This window comes from Strigops habroptila, chromosome 4 (assembly GCF_004027225.2).
Source record: "Strigops habroptila isolate Jane chromosome 4, bStrHab1.2.pri, whole genome shotgun sequence".
Lineage (NCBI taxonomy): Eukaryota > Metazoa > Chordata > Aves > Psittaciformes > Psittacidae > Strigops > Strigops habroptila.
In genome coordinates, this window is record NC_046358.1 from 37,439,684 (window position 1) to 37,462,941 (window position 23,258).

Consider the following 23,258-nt stretch of genomic DNA (forward strand, 5'->3'; position numbering starts at 1 on the left):
AATACAGGGTTTCAGGATATCATTACAGCCTATATGGAGTCATTACATAATTTCCAAACACAGTGTCTGCTAGAGTTTTACTAAGCATGCTGTGTTTGTGTTTTCTAAACCAGCTAAAAACAAAGTAAACCCTCCCACCCCATTTTTCTTTTGTTATTGTCATACCAGACAATTGCTTTCACATATAACCTCTTCCATTATCTAAATCTTAATGATCCAGAACTCCTTTTTATCTAGGCAGGGTCATGTTTCCTGATGCCCATTAATTATAGTAAAAATTCTCTTATTCAAATGTACTTAACCTCCCCTACTGCAAACAAACAACTAAGGCTTTGCTGAATTAGAGTTCTAAACAAAATCCCAGAAAAATACAGCTTTAGAAGTGAAGCAAAATATTGTAATTTTAAATGTCCAACATAAAAGAAAGGTCACTGCATAAAGTGCCACTAAGGCACCTTGCTCACACACCCTTTACTCCGAGTAAATGGTCTACTAATGATGCAAGTGAACTTTCAGATAAGAGACTCCAATGCACTCCCTGGAGAATCTTTTCTTAATAAATTTTGTTATGTCTTTGCTCTGAACTTAAGCTTCATTCTATTTGTTATTAAAATAGAAGCAATGAAGGTTTCTAAAGAAGAAAATAACTAAATTCCTCTTGCACTTGTGCAAGGTCTTCTGAAGCACTACATTAAAATTACTGTGGTAATAAGTGTTGCTCTCGTTGAAGCACATTTCAAGACATTCTGAAGTTAGCAGCACTCATACTTTAAACACTTAAGCAATTCAACGTGCAATACTTCAAGGTGTACATTCTCCCCATCATTAGTGCTTGCAGTACTCAGTGCAGACAAGGCACAACACGTTTTCAGTGTACCGTGAAGGGTCTAACAAAATCATATTCACAACACTCCAGTGTCAGGCAGATACTGGATACCTAATTGTGCTTCTGATGAGGCTGCCTGCGGCCCAGCCAGAAATGTACTGTATTTAGCCATTCAAAATGTACAAGGGAAGAAACAGGATGGAGAAAGGAGAAACAGCCATTCTTCTTATGTTTGACTCATGCGAGACCACCCTCTCAACCTCTCTTCTGCCTCCTGTACTGTGCAGAGAAACCTGCTACTACCTTTGCCACTTTGCAAGGAGATCTCTGACAGCTAATACACTGTGAGGTTGAGGCTGAAAGCACAGCACATGTGGGAGGCACTAATCAATTGAGCCACATGCATGGAGAGGACTCTGCCTCTCTGCAGATTGTAAGATTCTTCTGCACACACATCCATGCAACATCCAGGCCTTCTTTCTTTTCCAGGTAAACAGCACTCCTTATTGCTAAAAAGGGAAAGAGAGAAAGAACAGCCTCACAGTATCTCTTGTTGAGGCACGTAAAAGAAGAAAGAGACTTCAGTATGACAAGTATGGTTTATTTTGCCTTTACTATAGCCTTGGAAGAAGGGCTTCAGATTTAGTGTTTACATCTGTAATTGGTGTATTCTGGAGAAAGGGAAAGCAGAACCTTTATAATCATTTGCTTTTTGACCCAATTAAAGCATCAGATGAAAAATCTTTACAACAGTGCATTACTCTCAAAGCTTCCTTTACCCTTTCATCTTTCTGTGCATATGCATGTTAGTGTGTGTGTTAAAGTCACACAATAGTAATTCCATACAAAAAGCCCTTGTAATTACTATTACAAAACCAAACCACAAAGTAGTACATTAAAATCATCACAGCACTACAAAAACTTACTACTTCTAGTAAGAGAGTCTAAAAATACATAATGAAGAACAGGAGTTTCATTTCTAGGAAATTAGCAAGAAAAGATGATTCATTTACTTAACCTATGCATATGTCTCATTGCCTATACATTGCGTCAATTACCATGAAAGCAAAAGGGATGGCTGATAATTAATGGAATTTATAAATGGGAGTAAGCAAATGCAAAAATATGTCTAGAGGGGTTTTAGTTTCTGAACATTATTCACTATGCAACAGAAGAACTAAAATATTTGTGTAAGCAATACACTGGCATATACATGTCATGACCATGACAATACAAGAAAAGCTATGGCCAGATTCTTAACAGTAAGCACCATGCATTCATGCAAGACCGATGCATGCAGAAACACACAACGCAATTAAGACAATTGTCTACACATAAGCTTGTCACATGCACAGGTGTCTAAGCACCTATATGTATAACTTGTTCATTAGGTTTGCATATCTGTTTTCCTTTTCTATTTTTCCTGATGGGAGCAAGACTGTAAAGCAACAGCTCACCACCAGATAAGACACTTCTTTTTCAGATTTCCCTGCACAAGCTGATTTCTGCAGTTCTGTTTCAATCTACACTATTGCATCTTTTTAAAGCTAGAGTCTCCTCTGCATGACAGTTTCCAGACATGCAGTTTAAAAGTATTTTTACAAGGTGCACAAACATTCTTTCAAAGGCAAGTAACAGTGACAGTGTCTATATGGATCGTAACTAAGAGCTGACATCAAATTCTTACAGGTAAGATTGGTTCATTGACTTACATTTTAATACGTGCTTTAATGTTTTAGAAATAAGTATTTCTTCATTTCTATTAAAAAAAAAAGTAATAACCACCTTTTAAGCAACAAATCACTTTGCTATTAAAAATAATCTATTATCTTGTTTTAAGACAGTCCAAATAATAATTATACAATGCTTTTCATTTTGGAATCAGTAAAATTATAATTTTGTTGTCAAAACAGACCAAATAGTAGTTGATATTCTAAGACTTTACCCAATTTCTGCTCTGTCCTTAAATATCATAGATGCTCAGAAAAATGACACAAGCAAAAACAGTACAATAACGAAAGACTATATAACACAGAAGTACAGCTGCACCCATTCAAACACAGTACATGATATGAGTCAAATGATACACAAATTGAACTCCAGTATTTGCAACACTCACCACTTTCCTATCCTGCCAACTCTTTTGGAAAATTGACATAGTGAGTCCTGAATGTATATACAGGTATGAAAGGCACCCAATTCAGATTCCCTCTTATGTTTTCACAGTCTTAATGTCTGTGCAGTTTTCATCATGCATGTAAACCCTGCTTAAGTATCAACTCCACCTAGGTGCAATGTTCTTCCCCCACACCACCACTGCAATGCAAAGATATGCACCCATTTGCCATTACAAGTTTATTTTTATAATGGACTATCTTCCTAGACTTTCTAGCTTGGATCCTGAATATTTTTCATTTGGAAATTACAGAGCCTTTACTGGCCTGCTGCCCATGCTCCTGATACCTTCTCTCAAGTATTCTTAGAAAGAAATTAAAAAAGCTTCTATCCTCCTATTAAAAACTAGGTGCTGTGGAGATAAACAATACATTTAGATACAAACCCAAAATAACAAGCCTTGCAAATAGACTGTTCTTTAACTCTTCCTAATATACCAGATCAGAGACAAATGTCTTCAATCCACACAGGCATATTACATTCCAAACAACACAAACTTAAAAAGAAAATTTCAAGTATCAAACACTTCAGATATAATTTTTTAAACACTACCCTTTCATAACAACTTTTAACAGGTTACATATTATCCCACATAAGTGACATAAATCTACCACTTCTCTGTACCTAACATTTTTTGCTGTATTTTTTTTAATTCTCATTGCTTGACTGAATTTTCATCTAATCAGCTGAATTTAATCTCAGATGTACTTTACCATCTTTATTTTTTGACAAATAATTTAATCTCCAACATTTCTGTAAGTTATAAAAAAATAATTCAATAAGTCATTGTAGGGTTATTCTAAAAACAGCTTCTAAACTTCCAAGTGAGGAACAACTAGATACAGTACAGTATCAGCTGCAAAAAGGGAAGATAACACAGATGACAAAGGAAGTGGAACACAAAGTGGTACACTCTTCAATATAAACATTTAAACAGAAGATTAAAAGTTGCTTTGATTTAGTTCAATGTAGATCAATGAGAATATGCACCAGAATGTCTACCAAGGGTACATATTGAACATTATGTTGCTGTAATTTATCTATTATCTTTATGATAAGAAAATATAATTTAATTAATATCCAAAAAAAATTCTAAGAAAAAAAAAAGAAGTCTCATCCAAACCACTATGATGACATGAGATTTATCCATAATCCCTTTTTTTAACCTCCCTAGGAATGAAAGCATAAAGAATTTTGTGACTCCTCAATAACTGATCTAAAAAAAATTGTATTAATCTTCATTTTGTCTATATAACAACTATTATTGGATAGACAAATATGTGTTAGCTTGGAAGAAATAGCTTTCTAAACAGCACAAAATATTAACCTCGTGTATCAGAAAAATAATACACACAAAACCCAGTATCTACCCCTTTTTTAAAATATCTGTGAGCAGCAGCAGAATGCCATTTCTTGCAATTAGTCAGAAAATGTTTCACAGAGAATCAGTTTATGGTATTCACTATCCTACTTTGGAAAAGTTAACCTTTTGAACCATTCTGAGGGTATGCTGACCCCTAAAGGTCTAAAAATACTGAATATGATTAAGCCATTACACATTTTAAAAGTATAAATTGAGAGAGTACAATTCTCTACTAAGTTACTCCACCATGACTATTTTTACTTTCAGAGTATATGACTCAAAAACATCTTTAACTTCACTAATAGCTCAAAATTCCATGAAAAGGGGTCTACAAGTAAGTCATTATACACAGTAATATAGACAGAAATTCCTTTACATATATAGGAAATGCATCATCTCCAAGACAGGGTGTTTTTTCTTTCTGCTAAAGAACAGAGTCTTCATGAGAAACTTAACATTTATTATGTTTTAAGAAAGAACACATAGTATAAAATTCAAAACAAGGAAATATACAAGATGCTATCTGGCTCTGATATAGGAGGCATATCTGACACTGACACACCTATTCCTGTTTTGTTTGTTTTTAAACCTGCAAATAATCACTTACTGAAAAAAAAAAAAAAAACCACCCACAAAACTCCTCCCCCATTCCCCCCAAAAAACAACCCACTTCTGAAGGTCTTCCTGGTGTCTCTCTTTCTTTCTCCTTCTTCAAACTACATATTATTATCTAGCCACAAGCCACTTTCTGTCTTCCTTTCTGTAAAATCAGTCAATCACATAATGCCTTCTCAAACTCAGCACTTTTGGGTTTTTTTAAGTTTCTGCCAGGAAACAGAGAAGAATGTATCTGAGAGCAAAATTTTGGTCATCAAAATACAAAACAGACCCTTCCATCCTGACGGAGATGAAAACTCCATGAACCATGGAAGTTCCAAGTTAACCAAGGCCCCCTTTACCAACAAGCCTGCCTTACTGTCTATATTCAGCTGAAATGATAATGAGAAACTCATTAATACTAGTAGATGGCTTAATCATATTGTAGCAAGGCGTAAATAGCAAGAAAGTTACTTTACTACTGACTTTAGATTTGCTGTTAACCCATTAAGGAAAAAAAGATTGAAAAGTGCAATGTACAGACTAAGAATTTAAGTTAATTTAAATAAGATTTCTCAAAGTTATAAAAAAAATTTTTCAATAATCTAGGAAATAAAAATACAGCTGATGATTTACATTCCTGTGGCTGCTCTCCCGTTACCCCACATACTTAAGAGGCAGTGTATGGTGGTTTTTTTTCTTTTCTTTCAAAGTCAGTCATATATCGGCAAGAACAAATACATTCCAGTCACTGCCTAGCACTGGTACAACACCTGAGGTTCCTTATTAATATCTTAAAAGTCCTTACCGTTTGACCAGTTCTCCATTTGTTCTTTTGAACTTGTTTGATCTGGCACCGAGTCCAGTTTTTGCTTGAAGATTTCAGAGCTAAAATAAAGCAAACTCTAGATAAATAAACTTGAAACAATATAACACACCTATACTTTGCCTTCGTTTGACAGAAAATTTGCAAGACAAATGATTTAAAAATATACATAGCAGGACAATAAACTCTGTGTACTTTAATACTCAGTGCTAAATCTTATTTCTCAGTAAAATATTTTTTGACCCCATACCTATATAATTTTTATAATGGTTTGGTTCAGCTTTCTGTTGCATGTAACATCTTCATTGAAAAATTTATTAGCTTGTCTTCTTATTCTAGAGTCTGGTCTTGGAAGTGCATGCTACTGAGCAAAGCCCAAATCACACTGAGTGGTCCCGCTAGAGGCAACGAGACTGCTTGCTTTGGTAATTATTACAGATGTTTGTATGCAATTTATGGCATTCTTTCTCCTGCTTTAATTTCCTGGATAAAATACAGATAAAGCAGCCCATGACCACTCCAACTCTGAATTTGCAGGGTTTTCTAAACACTAAATAATCAATCCTAATATTTGTATACATATTGCTTCAGACCACACAGTTAATCACACAGTTGCAATATTTCATATAATCAAAGATCTTCAAGAAACAACCCTCAATACTCAAAAATAAGATGTACAGTGAAATGTTATGCTTATCGGGTAGCATTTTGAGTTTAAAACATATGCTCTCTTATACATTAAAAATTGAACTATATTCTATATCTCAAGGAAATCTAAATCAATATGTAATCTTACTAATATGGTAAGCTTACCACAAATTTTGTTACTTACTCAAGTACCTGTTTTAACACGTATTGTATGAAGGACAATTTTTCATTTTTAACTATATAGTTACACTTATTTTGCATGTTTTAGCTGCTATATTTTTTCTACATTTGCTAAAAAGATACAATATGTGCCTTGAAGAGGCAGTGGCTGGATCATGAAAACACCTAGAGTTGTGCTGATAAATGTAAGGGTTAAAAAAAAAAAAAAAGGAAAAAAGTACACACTTTAAAATTCAAGCATATTATACCAAGACATATGTTCTAACGAATAATGCAGCAGAAGAAATTCTTTTCCTATACAACACCAAAAAGGTAGATGTTTTCATTTTTATCTTTGAGATTAATAAAAAAAAAAAAAAAAGTATAATTGTGCAAGCACTTGAGATTCAACACTAATATATTAAGCATTCAAGAAATACATATTTAGCTCATATGGGTTGTTAACTATAAATGCGCATGATAAAAAACAAATGTGTATGATTTGATGTCCTTCGGTCTTAACAAAAAAATAACAACTTCACCTCATATCGCAGAACTGAGTTCCTTACAAGAATCCCTCAAATGAAGTTGTACATTTCTTTTTCAATTCTGTGTAACTGTGTTGATTTGGAGTCGGCAATCTTTTCCTAAGTTCCTCATTTACTTTTGGATTAACTGAAAATATAGAAGGTTATTAATATCAAGAAATAGGTTTCTGTCAATGAAGCCATTTCCCTACATATTGCTCAAAAAGGTTCATAATAATTGAAGTATTTTAATAAGATATTCATATAGCAAGACATGAAGAAAATATGGTATTTAATAACCTCTGGAGTATTTTAAAACATGTCTTAGGGCCTTAATGTGCCTAGTAATATACTATTTAAAACCATAATTTTATCCCTCCACAATATACAGTCATACTTCCTCGCCATTTACCCAGCTAATGAATGCCAGCAATTAGTAAAATGTAATCCCATTGCACAATCATTTTAATGCTTTTAGCACTCAGAAAAGTAAACACCAAATTAATACTGCTCAAGCCATATCAGATCCTAGTTGGAAGCAAGCAATTATAGTTCAGCTCCTCAGGTGTAATTAAATGATTGGAATGATTTAGTTCCATAAATGCAAGTTAATTCATAAGCAAGCAACAAATATACTGGGAGTAATTACAAGAAACATTGACAGTCTAAGCAGGGCATGTACCTGATGTAGGAAAATGCTGCCCTCTCCTGGCAATAATAGACTATGGCACAGGAATGATTGGAGACAGAAGTCAAGAGGCTTATATTACAGACTTTGTCTTCATAGGTGAAATATGTTCTGCTAATTAATGGGATTTTCTGGTTTACATATACAGAAAATAAAAACATTGTTGATATCAGATTAAAACAACCTATCGATCAAAGTCAAACCGAGAAACTTTTTGAAGCTCCCTAGGATTTGCAGTAATCTTTCCCTATTATTAAAAAAAAAAAAAATGCTAGTAAACAGAACAACAAAATATTTCATATACTAAGTATGCAAATCGTATTTTCTGAACACACATGCTGCAATAGGTATCTAATTTATGCACAACACTTAGATATCGTTCAAGACATACCTTTACAGTAGGTACTTCAAATGTAAGATATTTTTAGAACCAAAATTTATTGAACCATAATTATTCAGACAAACTTAAACTTTGCCACATCAACAACAATCAGAACCTGGCCATGAAGGTTTTTCCAGGAGGAATCATGAGAAAAATTAAATACAATTATTTTAAAGCTTTACCTTCATTTGAAAACTATGTCAATAATCAATCTATCTAGTAATCAAAAGAAATTAAAGCTAGAGATTAAAATAAAATATACTGGTACACTGAGACAAAACTGAAAATAAGAAAATGAAACTGTAACCCAAAACCTAGAGTTCATTTTAAATCTAGAGTTAATTTCCTTATTCATTATTTATTCAACCTGTGTTAGTGTTACGACTACTGTTTGAACAACATACAAAGCTAAAAAAAAATAAAATAAAATTGTCTTTATCTGTTGAACATGCAATAGTCACATAAAATTCACACTAAATATTTAAGTACAAACCCACCTACAAATATGAATATAAATTATCCAGTATGTTGCTACTAATGAAAGAAACACCAGATGTACCTATTAACCCTCTAAAGAAATAACAAATACTTCCCAGTGCTGCATATAGAAACATGGAAGAAAAAATCACATGCTGTGGTCAGTATATGACTATTTTCCACACAGATAAACTGCCTGTAAGAAAGCTTGATTCAAAAGGACCTGATCACTGTAAAAACCTGAAAATGTTCTTCACCAATAGCTTTTTGGAATCAAAATATTTCTTTGTTCCAGATTCTTTGTGTATTTCAAAACAAACCCAAGCTGTACACAAATACCTTCACTGTTTCTTTACCTACTGTAGAAATGAAATAAATTATTTTAAGAAGTCATATTATTAAAAGTTTAAAATGTACAGCACATTTGCTTTGCCCTTTCATGTCACAGTCCTATTTTTCTATTCAAATCTTGTACACTGCAAGTTAATTGCTTTTGGAAACTACTTATTATTCATGTAAAAATTAATGTGCCAATGTGTTTAAATCCTTTTAAATGACCATTCATGCATCTTTCTTCTTTAAGTACCAAAGAAATCTGTCAAAGATATCAATGCAAGATGGTCTTAGAGAAAGTTCCAATAAAGATTTTTTCTGCTAACATAAGATTTTCATTTTCGTCAACTTTACTTCAATTCCATTAATTTTTTAAGCTGCTTTTAATAAATTCACAAGTAAAAAATTTTAGGCTCCATAGCCTGTCATTTGTGTTCCAGCTGACTTTATGAATATTAATAACAGTGTTATCCTGATTAAATAGGCTTCATATAAAATCCCTGTGAATCCTATAGCTCAGACATCTCATTTTTCCAACTCTTTATGAATTTGGATTCAGACATTAAACTGGAAAAAAACTTAAAAAACAGATTCAATGGTACATTCAAGTACCCTTAAGCAAAAAATTAGATGTTCTAATGATTCAAATAATTAAAATAGCTAGGTCCACATATTGAGATTTCAGGCTTTCTGTAAACATGCAACATATTTTAACTCTGATGAAAATGTCAACACTTCACAGAACAAAGGATTAAGAATCTATTATGAAATAATAATAATGTCTGTCCTTATCCCTACCTTAAACAACAGATGATATGATCTTAACTCTTCATATATGGAGTGCTGATTTGCAGAAGTATTTCCCAAAGAGAAAGAAATTAGTGGATGCTTAGTTACATAAGCATACACACAAAAGATACGAACATTCTAATTTAGCATAGCTGCCCAGTGAAAAACAGTATTAACTTTTAATTGCTTTATACTTCAGCAAAAACAACCTTTTTCTAAAGAATGTCAAATTGACGTACACAATAAGTTTTAACATTATCCTACGAGATTCACGCAGTCACAGTTTGAAACTGTCAACTTCATTCCATGCTTGCATGTTTGAATTATTTACATCTATGACGGATAAAAACTGAAAACTAAGCTCACTGCACTGTCTTCACTTTTTCATATAGTGCTAACTAAAATTACTACTTCCTCACTCATTCAGGAATATATTCTACAAAGATGGCCATCAAAGTATTTTGCCTTCCAGTATCTTGATACATGCATGGAAATTTAGGAGAAAAAAAACCTAAACAAAGTAATGGCTTATTGAAAAGAACTGCATTCCAGTGCTAGTTCTATTTACTTATCAACACATACACTGAATAGAATTAAATAAAAACAAGAGGTATACAAAAATGACATACATCTGCAAGGTAGGAAGCATACAGTGCTTTACTTATGCAGTTCTGAACTGCTTTTATTACATCTGTCATGGTATTTCCATTTTCAGAGGAAAAATCCTCCAGAGTGTCTGCAGAATATATATTATACACGGGAATACCCCACCATAACACCAACTTTCAATCATCAGTTGATGTTCAGAATCTGAAAGGCTATTGAGACCCTTCCACACAGAGCCCAAATAACTGCAAACCCCTGTTCCTTGGTCTTGCCTTGACAGGTTTTGAAGACAACTGCTGAATCATGGCCTTAGCCACTGCAACAAGAAGCAAATGCTTGCTGGCATCAACCAAACTCACCTCCTCTTCACAAAAAGCCCTCAGGTCTTGGGAGACCTTTTCCACAAGGACGGCTACCCCCCCTCCCCTGCTTCTGTTGGAACAACAAACCAGTTCCCACCACCAAGCCAGTCTTTGTCCCTTTTAGTGGTGCAGTTGACAGTCACCATTGACAGTGCAGGGATGGAGCTAGGTAAGGGAGGGAACACCATATGCATTATGGATAGGGAAATAAAGAACAAATTTTAGTATTATTTCCATAAGATTAATTAGATTACCAGGATCTCTTAGGATATTCTGAAAAGCTTTTCCTCAAGGCAAGCTAAACTAAAAAACTTAATTTAGGAGGGTACACTACATAGAAACCAGTTATCTTCTAGAAGCATTTCCCTAGGGAACAAAAAGACAATTGTCTTAGCTCAGGTTGCCAAGTTTTGATACGATACACTCCTCCACAAAAGAGTCACATTTCTTCTTTACCTTAAGAAACTTTATGACAAATTAGAAATCTAAGACAACCTAAAGTAAGTTAACAATAGCTTTGTGCAGTTATAAAAATACCAAAGAATAACTGAAATAACCGCATATTTGTCAGATATAGAATAACAGCCATCTGTTAGATACTTGAAAGTTGTGAAATGAAACATACTTTGATATTTGATTACAGAGGTACTTCTTTTATTGTATTCTATTACTTTTATATGCTTTTAAATACAAATAGCTCATGCAAAATATTCTGTTTCTTTTCAAAAGAATATAAAACACTGGCAAGTGGATTAACCCCGTAAGTGGATGAATGCAGCATGAATAGTATTTCAAATTTTAAACTCCAGCACTGCTACTACAAAGACTTCAAGATTTTGGTTTATAGAAGTAACTGCATTATCTGGAAGATTGATAAAAACATCTTCCCAAAGGGCAAAGACATGTAATAATCCCTGACTTCTCTCCCCTACTGATTCTTGGCCCAAAAGGAGATGAGACATTTGCGCTTGGTTTCAACTATCCAGCGTAAATCAGAAAAGACAGAGAACCAGGGCTCAAGTATTTTTACTCTGCTGTTACAGCAGCTTCTTCACATTCTCATTATAGAATTTGCATCTGATGCTTTCAACAATGGCATTCACTAAGTCAAAGAATGCTCATTCTATATGTCACGCTTTTGACAAAGGTGAGAGAGAAGGCATTAAAATGTAGTTTCAACTGGTACAATAGGCTTTACCTATTCCTGAATTAAATTTAATTGGATAAAAGACATGCACTTTTCTCTTTATTTTTTTCTCCCTTACTTCTGCTACCAGTTCAGTGTCTTTAAGGCTCAATTTTCTTGTTACACGTGCCAGGAAATTTTTTATGTGCATATTCGATCACCAACAGCCCTGTATCTCTTCTCCTCTCCGTTTTATTCTCTCCCTCCCATTAAACATTGTATTTTATTTATTAAACAATCTTCAGGCTGCTCTGTTCACTTCTTTCTCAGTTTTCAGCTGTCCTTTGTCCTCCATTTTTTTCCTTTTCCCTTAGCTTTGTCTTCTCTTTGACAATACATGCCTTTTCTTTATCCCTTTGCCCACCACCCCTTTGAAAGGTAAAGAAAACTGCAGAGGATCTTGTCAAAGACTGTGTTCTCTTTTTTCCCAGCTTTTCTCACCTTGGTGTGCATTTTGTGAAGCAGCTTTCTTCTGCAACGCCTCTATTAACATTATTTTCAGTCTAATAATGAAAATATGATATGCTTTGTTCAAGTGTGGAACAGCCAATTCATTTAGCCATCCTTCAGATTTGTTGTAAACACTTCACTAGTCTTGTAGCTCAGTTATCATACATCATTATGAGGAATGGCTGAGGGAACTGGGGTTGTTTAGTCTGGAGAAGAGAAGGCTCAGGGGAGACCTTATCGCTCTCTACAGCTACCGGAAAGGACGTCGGAGAAAGAAGGTGGCAGTCTCTTCTCCCAGGTAACAAGTGATAGAACAAGAGGAAACGGCCTCAAGCTGCACCAGGGGAAGTTTAGATTGGATATTGGGAAAAATTTCTTCACCGAAAGGGTGATCAAGTACTCGTACAGGCTGCCCAGGGAAGTGGTAGAAGTGTTCCACCACTGGAAGTGTTCAAATGATGAGGTCCTTAGAGCTACGGTTTAGTGGCAGTCCTGGGGTAACAGTTGGACTTGATGATCTTAAAGGTCTTTTCCAACCTAGTTGATGCTACGATTCTAGGTTATATATCACTATAGGCAGCCAGATCTCCATTTCTAAACAGTTTACAACCAGACCGTGATTTCCATAGCCTTTAAGGATAAACATGTATATTTTAAACTAGCAGTTGTCTTGAGCCAAAAGAATAGGTAATAGAATATTTTAATACAATCAGCACTACATGGCAGTGAAGGCTACCTGCAGATTACCTCTGTTGACAAGCTCACAGCCAGCAGACAAAGGGAAGTGATTAATCCGCTTTATCTGACACTTGTGAGACCACATCTGAAGTGCTGTATCTAGTCTGACTCTCTCACGGATATCCTGAAGCAAGTCCAGCAGAGCACCATCAAGATGATTAGAGATCTCCAGCACATGACTTAGGAGGAATTTGAAAGAGCTAGTTGTTTTTAATGAGAAAAGGCTAAAGAGGGATTTTATTAGGTTTTAGCTGTCTTGTGAGTAAATACAGAGAAGACAGATTCTTCTCTTGGAGACAAGTTGTAACACAGAAAACCCTTAAGAATTATAGGTAAGAGATTTTTCACAGTGAAGAAGAAACAAGTTGTTCAGAAAGGTTAGAGTTTTGCTGGAGATGTGCAAAACATATGGATATAGCAACCTAACTGATCTAACTTTGGAGATGGCACTGTTCTGAGCAGAGGTGTGAACTAGATGATATTCAGAGGTCACTTTCTGCCTGCCTATTTTAGTATTCTAAGGTTTGCAATAAAACAAAAAAACTAGAACTAGCATTTCTGCAATACACTAAATTCTGTGTTGCTTTCTGCTTTAGAGGGTAGGACAGCAGGGAAAAAAAAGAACAAAACAGCAAAAAGGCACAACCAAGGATGACCCATGTAGTAGAAAGGCAGAATGCCAGCAGGGAGAAAACTGCAACAGCAGCATCTGTGCAGCATTTTAAGCACTTCTTGTCTTGAGCACCCCATTTGTTCCAGTTTGCTACATGACTGGATGATGTGGCATTAGGCCAAATGTCAAATACTGGTTTGCACACCATCCTTCAGTAAACCAAAACCGGACCAGTGATACAGATATTTCACCTGTGTTTCTGAAAGCATTTGTCTGAAGCCCCACAAAATCCATGCCCCTCCCAAACTTAAGAAAAAGTCACTGTGACTAAAGAAGAAAAAAGCTAACTATGGAAATGATTCAAGAAACATTTGAGTCTACAGTGCTTATGTTTGCAAAATTCATTGTATAGTATATTCAACAACTTAAAATTCCCAAATCCCCAAATAATAATTTCTTTTACCACAGAAATAAGTTGCTAGCCTAGATTTTAGCATAAAAGCAAAAATAGTCACAGAACATTAAAGGCCCATAAAAACGAGAAGTGATAACTTAGTGCCAGATTCATAAACCACTAGTACAAGTAATAGCATTAAGCAGAAATTATATTTCTCCTGCCAAAAGCATTACAATTTAATTGTTCAGCTGCCTTCACAGAAAGAAAGAAGATCGAACAAGGACTTAGAGAAGAAAAGGAGGCAACAAACCACACTAAAGCAGAGAACTCAGTTTATCCAGCCAACTCGCATTCCTTAAAGAACATTCAAATAACACCATTTTTCCTGACAGCAAACACACCAAAAATGAAAAGCATAAAGGCTACATTGTGGATATTGGAGCCCAACCAAGAACTATCATGAGCACTGAACATGCAGAGGCCTGTCAGAAACATGCCAACCTTTTAAGCCCCAGTCCTCTGCATGGGGGCTGAGAGGGGCCCATCAGTCTCCCAAGGGAAATACAGCTGCACCAGCTATGCATCTGTCAAACTGTTTTGAATGGTATGAAAACACAAATGCACCTCCACTGCTGTCATAAACCAACATATTCAGTGCACTGGTTCTACCCCAGATTATTTATTCGCTCAAACTCAACAGTGTACACTTCAGCTGCTGAAGAGAATCACATCACCTGAAATTTTACAAGCTAAAAAGTGCAGAGAAATAAAACACTGAATCCAGATCAGCCATATTTGTTCCTTACAGGTGAATTAACTAAGCTGTCATTTTCTTAGATGACTATCTGAAGAGAAAGCTATCCTTTAACTAAAAGCATAATTGCTGCCTAAACTACAGTTGCACAGCAATGAGAGTATTGGAACACAGTGTTGCTCAGTTGTGAACACAGACATACATTGTGATTCAATAAACATATAGTCTCTCCTCAACTTCTGATTTTTTTTTTTTTTTAATCTAGCAACTAGATCCGGTACGTAGGGCCTTCATTGGCTATGAGTAGTAACTTCATCTTTTTAAGTGAAAAGGAAAGGGAGTTACAGAGAACAGCACACTTCAGCACATGTGTCCAAAGAAGAGCAAAGCTGGTGAAGGGTCTAGAGCACAAGTCCTGTAAGGAGTGGCTGAGAGAACTGGGGTTGTTTAGTCTGGAGAAGAGAAAGCTCAGGGGAGACCTTACTACTCTCTAAAACTACCTGAAAGGAGGTTGCAGTGACGTGGGTGTCAGTCTCCCCTGTAACAAGCAATAGGATGAGAGGAAATGACTTCAAGTTGCTCCAGGGGAGGCTTAGATTTGATATTAGGAAAAATTTCTTCACCAAAAGGGTTATCAAGCATTGGAACAGACTGCCCAGGGAAGTGGTTGAGTCACCATCCCTGGAGGTATTTAAAAGATGCGTAGATGTGGCACACAGGCACATGGTTAAGCAATGGACTTGGCAGTGTTAGGTTTATGGTTGGACTCAACGATCTTAAAGGTCTTCTCCAACCTAAAAAATTCTATGATTCTATGTATGTTACACTCTAACAACATTTTAGAGCATTTTCACTACCTATGTACTGGCTGTGCTTTACAACATGCTTAACATGTATGATATATGACACGGCCTATCATGAGTTATTGCTTATTTAGGTATGATTAGCAGGCTAATATTTTTAGAAACTTCATCCTTCCCTGAAATTTACCACAACATCAAAGAAACCTGAAGGCCAGAACAATTTAAAATCGTGAGCTACACATCCAGAAATTGTTTTGGACCATCAGAGAAAAAACAGATATTCTGAAATGGGCCAGATCTTGATAAGAATCGGAGACAAGTCAGTAAAATTTAAGTGTGTTGACAACGTCCAGAATTTAAATGGAAGCTAAAAATCATGGAGGCTAAACCTGCAAACATTCAGCACCATGAACTTTTTGCACTGTTTCCTGGTCTTGCACCAACAAAGGAAGGTACAAGATTAAAGGGGAGTTGCCATTGACTCCAAATCAGTGCCAAGCAGCTGGTTAGAGAAACTACTACCAACTAACAAAAAAAACCCAAAAAACAAAAAACCAAAACCAAAACAAAACAAAAAACACCCCCCCCCCAAAAAAAAAAAAAAAGAGAGAGAGGCACTAGCTAAAGTTAAAGGCATTTAAATCATCAGTCATATTGTCATGGACATTTGTGACAGTGGATCATTCTCCCTGGCAAATGTATGAAAGTAATGCAAAACATGACCATATAGCAGCTTCCAAGTCAAACTGCTGCAAAATTTTTGTTCACATCAGGGAAAACAACACATTTATCCTTTTAACCCTAGTTAAAAGCTGAAACTTACAAAACTTACCAAAAAAAAAAAAAAAAAAATCTGCACCCAGTAAGAAGAAAATGACTACTGGAGGTGGGGAGGGGGTGGGAATCTCCATCTAAAATGTTGAAGTTACAAACAACGGCGTAGCCAAAGAAAAAAGTCTTCCAAAGAGAGGTGTAGGATAAACATAAGCACAAGCAGAACTGTCAGTTCACCCATAGCAAAACCCGTCATTTCTGTTCTTGTTCACCAATGAGAGTCCAGTTTGTTTTTTGAAATATGAATTTGAATACATAGATCATTCTGATGCCTCAGTCTTGTCATAATTTATAATAATATACACATCATTATAGAGAATGATATAAACATCACAGGGAATAAAGAAGCCAGACAGACTTATAACAAACATTTCTTGACTGGGTTTTGAAGAAAGATCATTTTAAACCCTTAGTAAGCACATTATTCAGGCAAAACCATCCAAGTAATTTACAGTGAAGAAGCCTTCAAGAATTCCACTGAGAACATAAACTACAAAGAGGTTCATATAAGTTGAGGATTGCACAACTGACAGAAAAAGTTCTTCTTAGGGGTTCTGAACCTTAAATTCAGATTCTTTCCACAGAAACAAATGAAAAAATAAAAAATTGAAAAAAAAACCTGGAATAAATCAAGATTTAGGATTATCTAGCCAGTTTCAGCAAGATTAGTCTCTTCATCTTTCTGTGAAAAGGAACAGATATGCTCTTCTTTCTCGGAACCTCATCATAAATTCAGGTATCTTGCATTCATTATCCCTTGATTCATCAAGCTACATTATTGTTTTAATTGCCAAAACACTTGATACCAGAGGTGAAAAGAAGAAACTATGTGAGGTTGCAGAGAGCTGAGACAGCAGCTGAATCTTGGCCCCACACCAGTTATTTCCAGGTGGAGCAAAGGAGCTCTAAATCCACTTGCTAGATGAAGGAAGAAAAATCCTTCTTTCGCACTTCTGAAAACTAGACTTATTCTGATTACTTGCTGAACAGTTTGAGGCTTATTTGTCAGAGACTCCAGGCATTACAAGTTGCACTGCTTGGCATCATTAAAAATAAAAATATAAAAATCAAGACTTTATAGTTACAAAAGCGTAGATAAAACACAAGATTAAAAATTGGGAAAACCTGGCCAACAGTTCAAATACCAGAACAACTCTGAAGACATTCTTAGACATTGTGAGGCTGCAAGATTGTAGACTCCAGAGTTTCATGTCCCATTTCATATTGAAGAAGCACCTGACAAAGTTAGATACATGCACTACAATGACTTCTGTGCCTTATCATAGTACTAGAAAAAGTCCTAAATAGCTTCCTATTTCACAGTCATATTGGGAGGAAAGGAGAAAGTCTTCTGTAATATTTCTTAAAACACATTATGAATGAAAACAACTATGTTTTAAACATTGTGCATTTATGACTCCTTGATGTCAGAAACAAATCTTATCTTCAATGTAAAAAAAGGAATAATTTTCCTGACAAAGTTATGCCACTTGGACACTGCTTTTGAAGTAGTCTTCAATATTCTTTTAATTTCAAGACTTTCAAGCCACAACATCTAAGCAATTATCTCCTTTTGTAAAAATCTTATGCCAGTAAGTCATAGCACTCATACATTCTCGTACGTTTACTTCTTATCAAAAGGAAGTATTTCACTGTACTCAATTCTTCAGCTGGACTGTGCATCTGCTGAGCAGACAGGTTTGGGAAAAGGTTGCATTTTTTTGCCATAACTTCATTTATTATAATATGTTGTTCCTGCCTGAGAAGGGTTAAGTGAGTTTATTTCACTCATCACACTGACTTCACTGAGGTGTAAGGTTATTTGTGCTCTTATCGAAAATACTGAAGAAAAAAAAAAAAAAAAAAAAAGAAACCCACAAAAAAACCAACCAACCAAAAAAAAAAAACCCACCACCACCCAACAAAAAAAAAAATCCAACTTAACATAAGACTTAAAAGTTTTTTCTACAGTGCTTTCAGGACAGGTTGAAAAACACATCTACTCTCAGACATCCATTTATAGACATATCCCTAAAAAACTGTTTCTCAAGACATTTTGGAAGTCCAGAGACCCTACAACTAGCAAATTCATGCTCCGATCATGATTTTTTTTTAAGTCAGATGAGATATGGTTTTGTTTCAAACATTTTGGATAACATTAGTTAATTTTTATGGACTTCTTTATAACTGGGGTTTAACACTAGTCTGAATTAATTTCTATTGCAATTGGAACAAAATTTTTCTTTTATTTACAGTATCATATTCCTGTATTAGTAAACAGTGACAATTTTACATAGAATTGTATTACACAGGGTTACAGTTGAAAAAAAAAAAAACAAACAACAAAACCATCCATCACTGAGTTGTTTGTGTTACATGTGGGACTTGTAAGAGCTGATCTTTCTAATGGACTGAATGGCTGTATTATTGGAAAGAAACTGCAATATTTAATACTAAATGGGTTCTCAATAAAGTATCTGGTTTGACTAGGGGGCGTGTCGAGAGGACTAACTTTTAAGATTAATTTGGAAGTATATTACACCAAGTGGAAAACAAGCTACTGGGCAGATATAACTGGATGGGAATACGATAGCAGTATGATAGCAGCATACACTATTATTAGTAAGTTTTCTTTCCTAAGTGCAAGACAGTGAATGTTTGCCAAAGGAATTTTACATCCAGGAGGGTTTTGAAATATGAAAGATACTTTTAAACTATGAAGAGAATTACAATTTTTGCCTAATATTTAGTAACCTTCAGACACTGTAATTCCACTTCAGATCCTGGAAAAACATTCTGGAGACAAATATTAGTCTACCACCGGATAGTGAAGAGGAGGAACAAAATTACGTTTCAAGGAGAAACTCTTAATTAGAGTTACCTTGTACACCTACACAGCAGTCACCTTCAGTACAGTGTGAGAAAGTGTTACACCCCACAACTGTGTTTACTCTTGTTACCGTCAAATTCTGAGTCCATAATGCAAGAAGCTGAAGTTTCTTCCAGGCATATTTATATTATGCTACTGCAGTTCAACAAAACTAACTTAAACATACCTACCACACATCCCAGGATAAGAGAGGAGTCTCTTGATGAATCCATTGAATCCTAATCCACAAAAATTATGACAAAGGAATCCTTAGTGGGTGCTCCATTCTTTTATATTGCTGGGGTACCATGAACAAAGTAGTGGACCGGGTGCACTAGTAGTGCTTTTTCACAGTTGTATTGCATCAGAAACAGCCTCATTATGATCCTGAAAGAAATCCCATTGTGTCAAAAAATGGAAAGTGAATCTATTCTCACAGGGAGCTGCATTTCTGTATCTGTCCTTCTGCTGTCTAATCAATCTTTGCCATTTGGAAAGAAAGCCTGATCACATGAGAGGCAGATCTCAACAATTCAATTATCAGCCTAGCAAAGGAAAGCTGCTGAGCTACTGCCTGTGCAGAAGCTTACCAAGTGCTGTACTAGAACTTTGTACTTGTTAAACCATTTGTTATGCAAACCGCTTTACCTTGAAGCCTACCTGGCAAACCAAAGCAGATCCTGACCCCGTCACAGTGGCCCTTCCTTTGCTGAAGTGGAACAAGTTACAAGCTTAGAAACAACAACTTCTGAAGAAAGCAAAAGACCATTTGTAATCCCAGCGCTTACCTAGAAGAGCTGTTCAGTGACACCTGATCAGCACCCTAGGGCTGTTGAGTCATTATTCATTGCCACTATTCGCTGATTTAACTCAGGTAACTGTGGCAAATTACTGACCTCAGTGACACTGGTACTTTGACAGAATCCCAGAAAACCTGGAGTCTGTAACAAGCAACAGATGTAAAACTGTTTCTGAATAGTAAAGGCAGCTGATTAACACGTTTCGAAAGCCAGAACTTCTGAAAGCTGCCCAGCTTGACAAAATACCCGTCAGGTCTAGAAACACTTTTTGTGAAGTGGATGCTATGTCAAGAAGTCTACTTCTTATCACTCTAGGACTCAGAAGTTCCAATACACTACATATGGAATAACCTGTCACTGAATGTTAAAGCTTATTTATTAAATATTTGTGGTAAGATGAGCAGCAGTCATTTCAGTTAGCTACCTACATGTTTCAAACTTCATCTTGGAATTTGTTTACTTAGATAGTTTTCTTTAATTCACACTGACATAGACAGTCAGCTGAGGTACATGAGACTAAGTCACCTCCTTTACAGCATAAAATCATCAACAGCATTTACTCTCTGCAAGGACCTAGAATCCATTTTATTGTCCTGCCAAATCTGAAAAACAGCTAAATTTCCTTCTCTTCAAGACATACCAGAAATCCATTTCTGGATAAAATAAGCCTTCTTGACAGAAGATGCTCCTGATAGAAGCAATTTATTACAGAAATGTATTCTCAAATAAAGGGCTTGATCATCTACACAGCATTTGGATCCCATCAACTACATCTCCAGCACATACAAGGCCATTTGAATGCAGACATTCTAATTTCTCAATGTTACTGCAGCAACAGTTCCATTCTCACCCACAGACCTCATACAATTTTTGCATTTATCTCTTCTTAACAAAGACATTAATTGGCTACAGATAATACATAGGAGGGTGCTGAGAGTGTTAATACCTATTCACTCAACTCAAAATCAAAAATACTCAAAGCTCTAATAATACAGTGCAAGTAAAGAAGGTGCTTCTCAGTTTCATTTTATTCACTTGGTACTTCACACAGCAGCAATGTGTTTTGCAAGTGAAGGGGTTTCCATTTACTGACCTTGGCATTCATAAGGACCATACTGTGATTTACACTGAGAAATCCAAGCCTTTATCCGATCTTATAAATAAATGTAAAATACATAAAACAATTATCCTAGTGTAAAATTGAATTTTATCTCTCTGTAACCAGCTTTTGTCTATGCTACACATTTCTATGTTTGAATACAATTCAAAATTAATAATAGGTATAATTTATTTTCTGACTTTTCATTATCTTGACATTTAAAAAAATCTTTCCTTTTTATAGACCTAGGCTTTAACTTTATCTAGGGCTTCAACCCCACAGTTCCCTTTTAGACACGTATGATGTGTCTTACAGAATATCTGTTCAAGGAATAAGCCTGCTAAAAGAACAGATAGGCCATTTAGCAGACCAAAAAAAAAAAAAACCAGTATAAAGAAATAAAAAGATTTTATAACAAAGAAAAATACCAGATTAGGAGAGAAAATGCAGTGCTGCATGTAAATGACAGAAAAACACATATTAGAAGAAACCACAAGTTACAGTGAAGAATGAGAAGCAGAAAGTAGAGTTCTGAAGTCGGTGGTTCTGGATAATTATTAACACACAGCTTAGGAGTTGGTTTTTTTTAATACCTGTAGAAGATAACCAAGAAAGTCTTTTTCCTATTAAAGGGCAGTCACAACTTCACATTGAATGCCATAGCTTTAGCAGTTTAATATAGAGATTAGTCTCACCTGGACATAAGCTTTTCAGTGGTTCATAAAAAATCACTTTTACTGAGCAATTTTTGGGGCTTAAATATAAATTATGCAAATGCACCAACCTAATAGAATACTTTCTTCTCTTAGCACAATTAATTAACATCACTTCAACTAACCATCCCCAATGTTCTACTACCTCAGACATATGTACGTTGACTTCAAAGAAAGTCAACTGCGTTTCAAGTCCTCAGTATCATGCAAGTATACTTTGTATGCAAGTGCTACAGTTTACACAGAAACTTTCTTTTAAGGGAAACAAAAGGCGCAGAATTAGAGAAGGTCAGGGAGAAAAAAGAAAAATAAAATAAAATAAAAACACCCATAAAAATTTCTTTTCTCCAAAGTGCAGATATGCAACAAAAGCAAGGAGCCCAATACAGCCACACTACATGTACACAAATAAACACAGTAATGCATGAAAAAATATCCCAAAGAGATTTTGATGAATAAATACAAAAAATGGCACAGCTATACAGGCTGATAGCAAAATTGCCACTTTTCATACGGGGCAAACAGAAGACCACAAGCCTGGACACTACATGCAAAGCCAGACTGCCACACCAGTGCCATGTGTGCACCGGCAGTGGGATTCCTTCACGTCAGCAGCAAATGAAGCTGCTCACTGGGCCTTTGTGATTAGAGGAGGAATGTCATAATCATGGTGGTCTAGACTACTACAAGTGAAAACAACACATCCAAAATGAGTAGCCCTTGGTCTGAAGTGGCTGTGGTCAGGATGAGGCATGTTTAGGAAGTAGTCCCTCGAATACCTTGTGATAAACGCACGTGGAGAAAATAACATGAAAGAACACCGTAGTTAACTGAATAAAGGTTAAGGAAAATAAACAATATTTTTTCAGCTTAGCATTTATTTGTGAACCGCTGGTGCAATGCTATGCTTGACAGAAAAGCTATGAGGCTTTTGGTAGCTTGACAAGACAATCTTCAAGCTTGAATGAAATGTTCAGCTTAAAGAATTAGAATAAATCTGATGACTGATGTGCTACTGAACGTGACAGACTGTCATCTGTTTTAAGCAGGATCTCTGTAGGATGTACTGAAAGCAATTTTTTTCCATTACCTTAAACATACTAAGACTTTTCCCAATGAATTCTAGCTAATCTATTAAAACAAAAGATCTTCTCAAACTCTTGCCATTTCAATAAAATAATGAAATAGCCAATTGGCTTACTCGCCTAATTAATTCATGCTGACACTGTACTTCTGATTAATTG

At 35.4% G+C, this 23,258-nt stretch overlaps 1 protein-coding gene and 1 long non-coding RNA gene across 8 annotated transcripts in view; both read right to left on the reverse strand.

Annotated features, from left to right (window-relative positions):
* The window catches only part of MIPOL1 (mirror-image polydactyly 1), a 197,177-nt gene that overhangs the window by 154,352 nt on the left and 19,567 nt on the right, over positions 1-23,258 (reverse strand). For 4 of the 7 annotated variants that reach the window (XM_030485266.1, XM_030485272.1, XM_030485265.1 and 1 more), the window contains exons 2-3: positions 7,137-7,269; positions 5,770-5,849 (exon numbers count right to left, since the gene is read on the reverse strand). In XM_030485266.1, coding sequence (XP_030341126.1) covers positions 5,770-5,849; positions 7,137-7,141 — 85 coding nt within the window. In that variant the 5' untranslated portion in view covers positions 7,142-7,269. Of the gene's footprint in view, positions 1-5,769; positions 5,850-7,136; positions 7,270-9,999; positions 11,323-22,159; positions 22,687-23,258 lie in introns of those variants that run through there. The other 3 variants (XM_030485270.1, XM_030485271.1, XM_030485269.1) reach the window with 3 other exon arrangements.
* LOC115607696 lies at positions 1,106-4,033 on the reverse strand. Its single transcript, XR_003991322.1, has 3 exons — positions 3,373-4,033; positions 3,253-3,262; positions 1,106-1,119 (listed from the first exon to the last, which is right to left on the reverse strand). It is a non-coding gene; the product is annotated as an uncharacterized LOC115607696 (long non-coding RNA).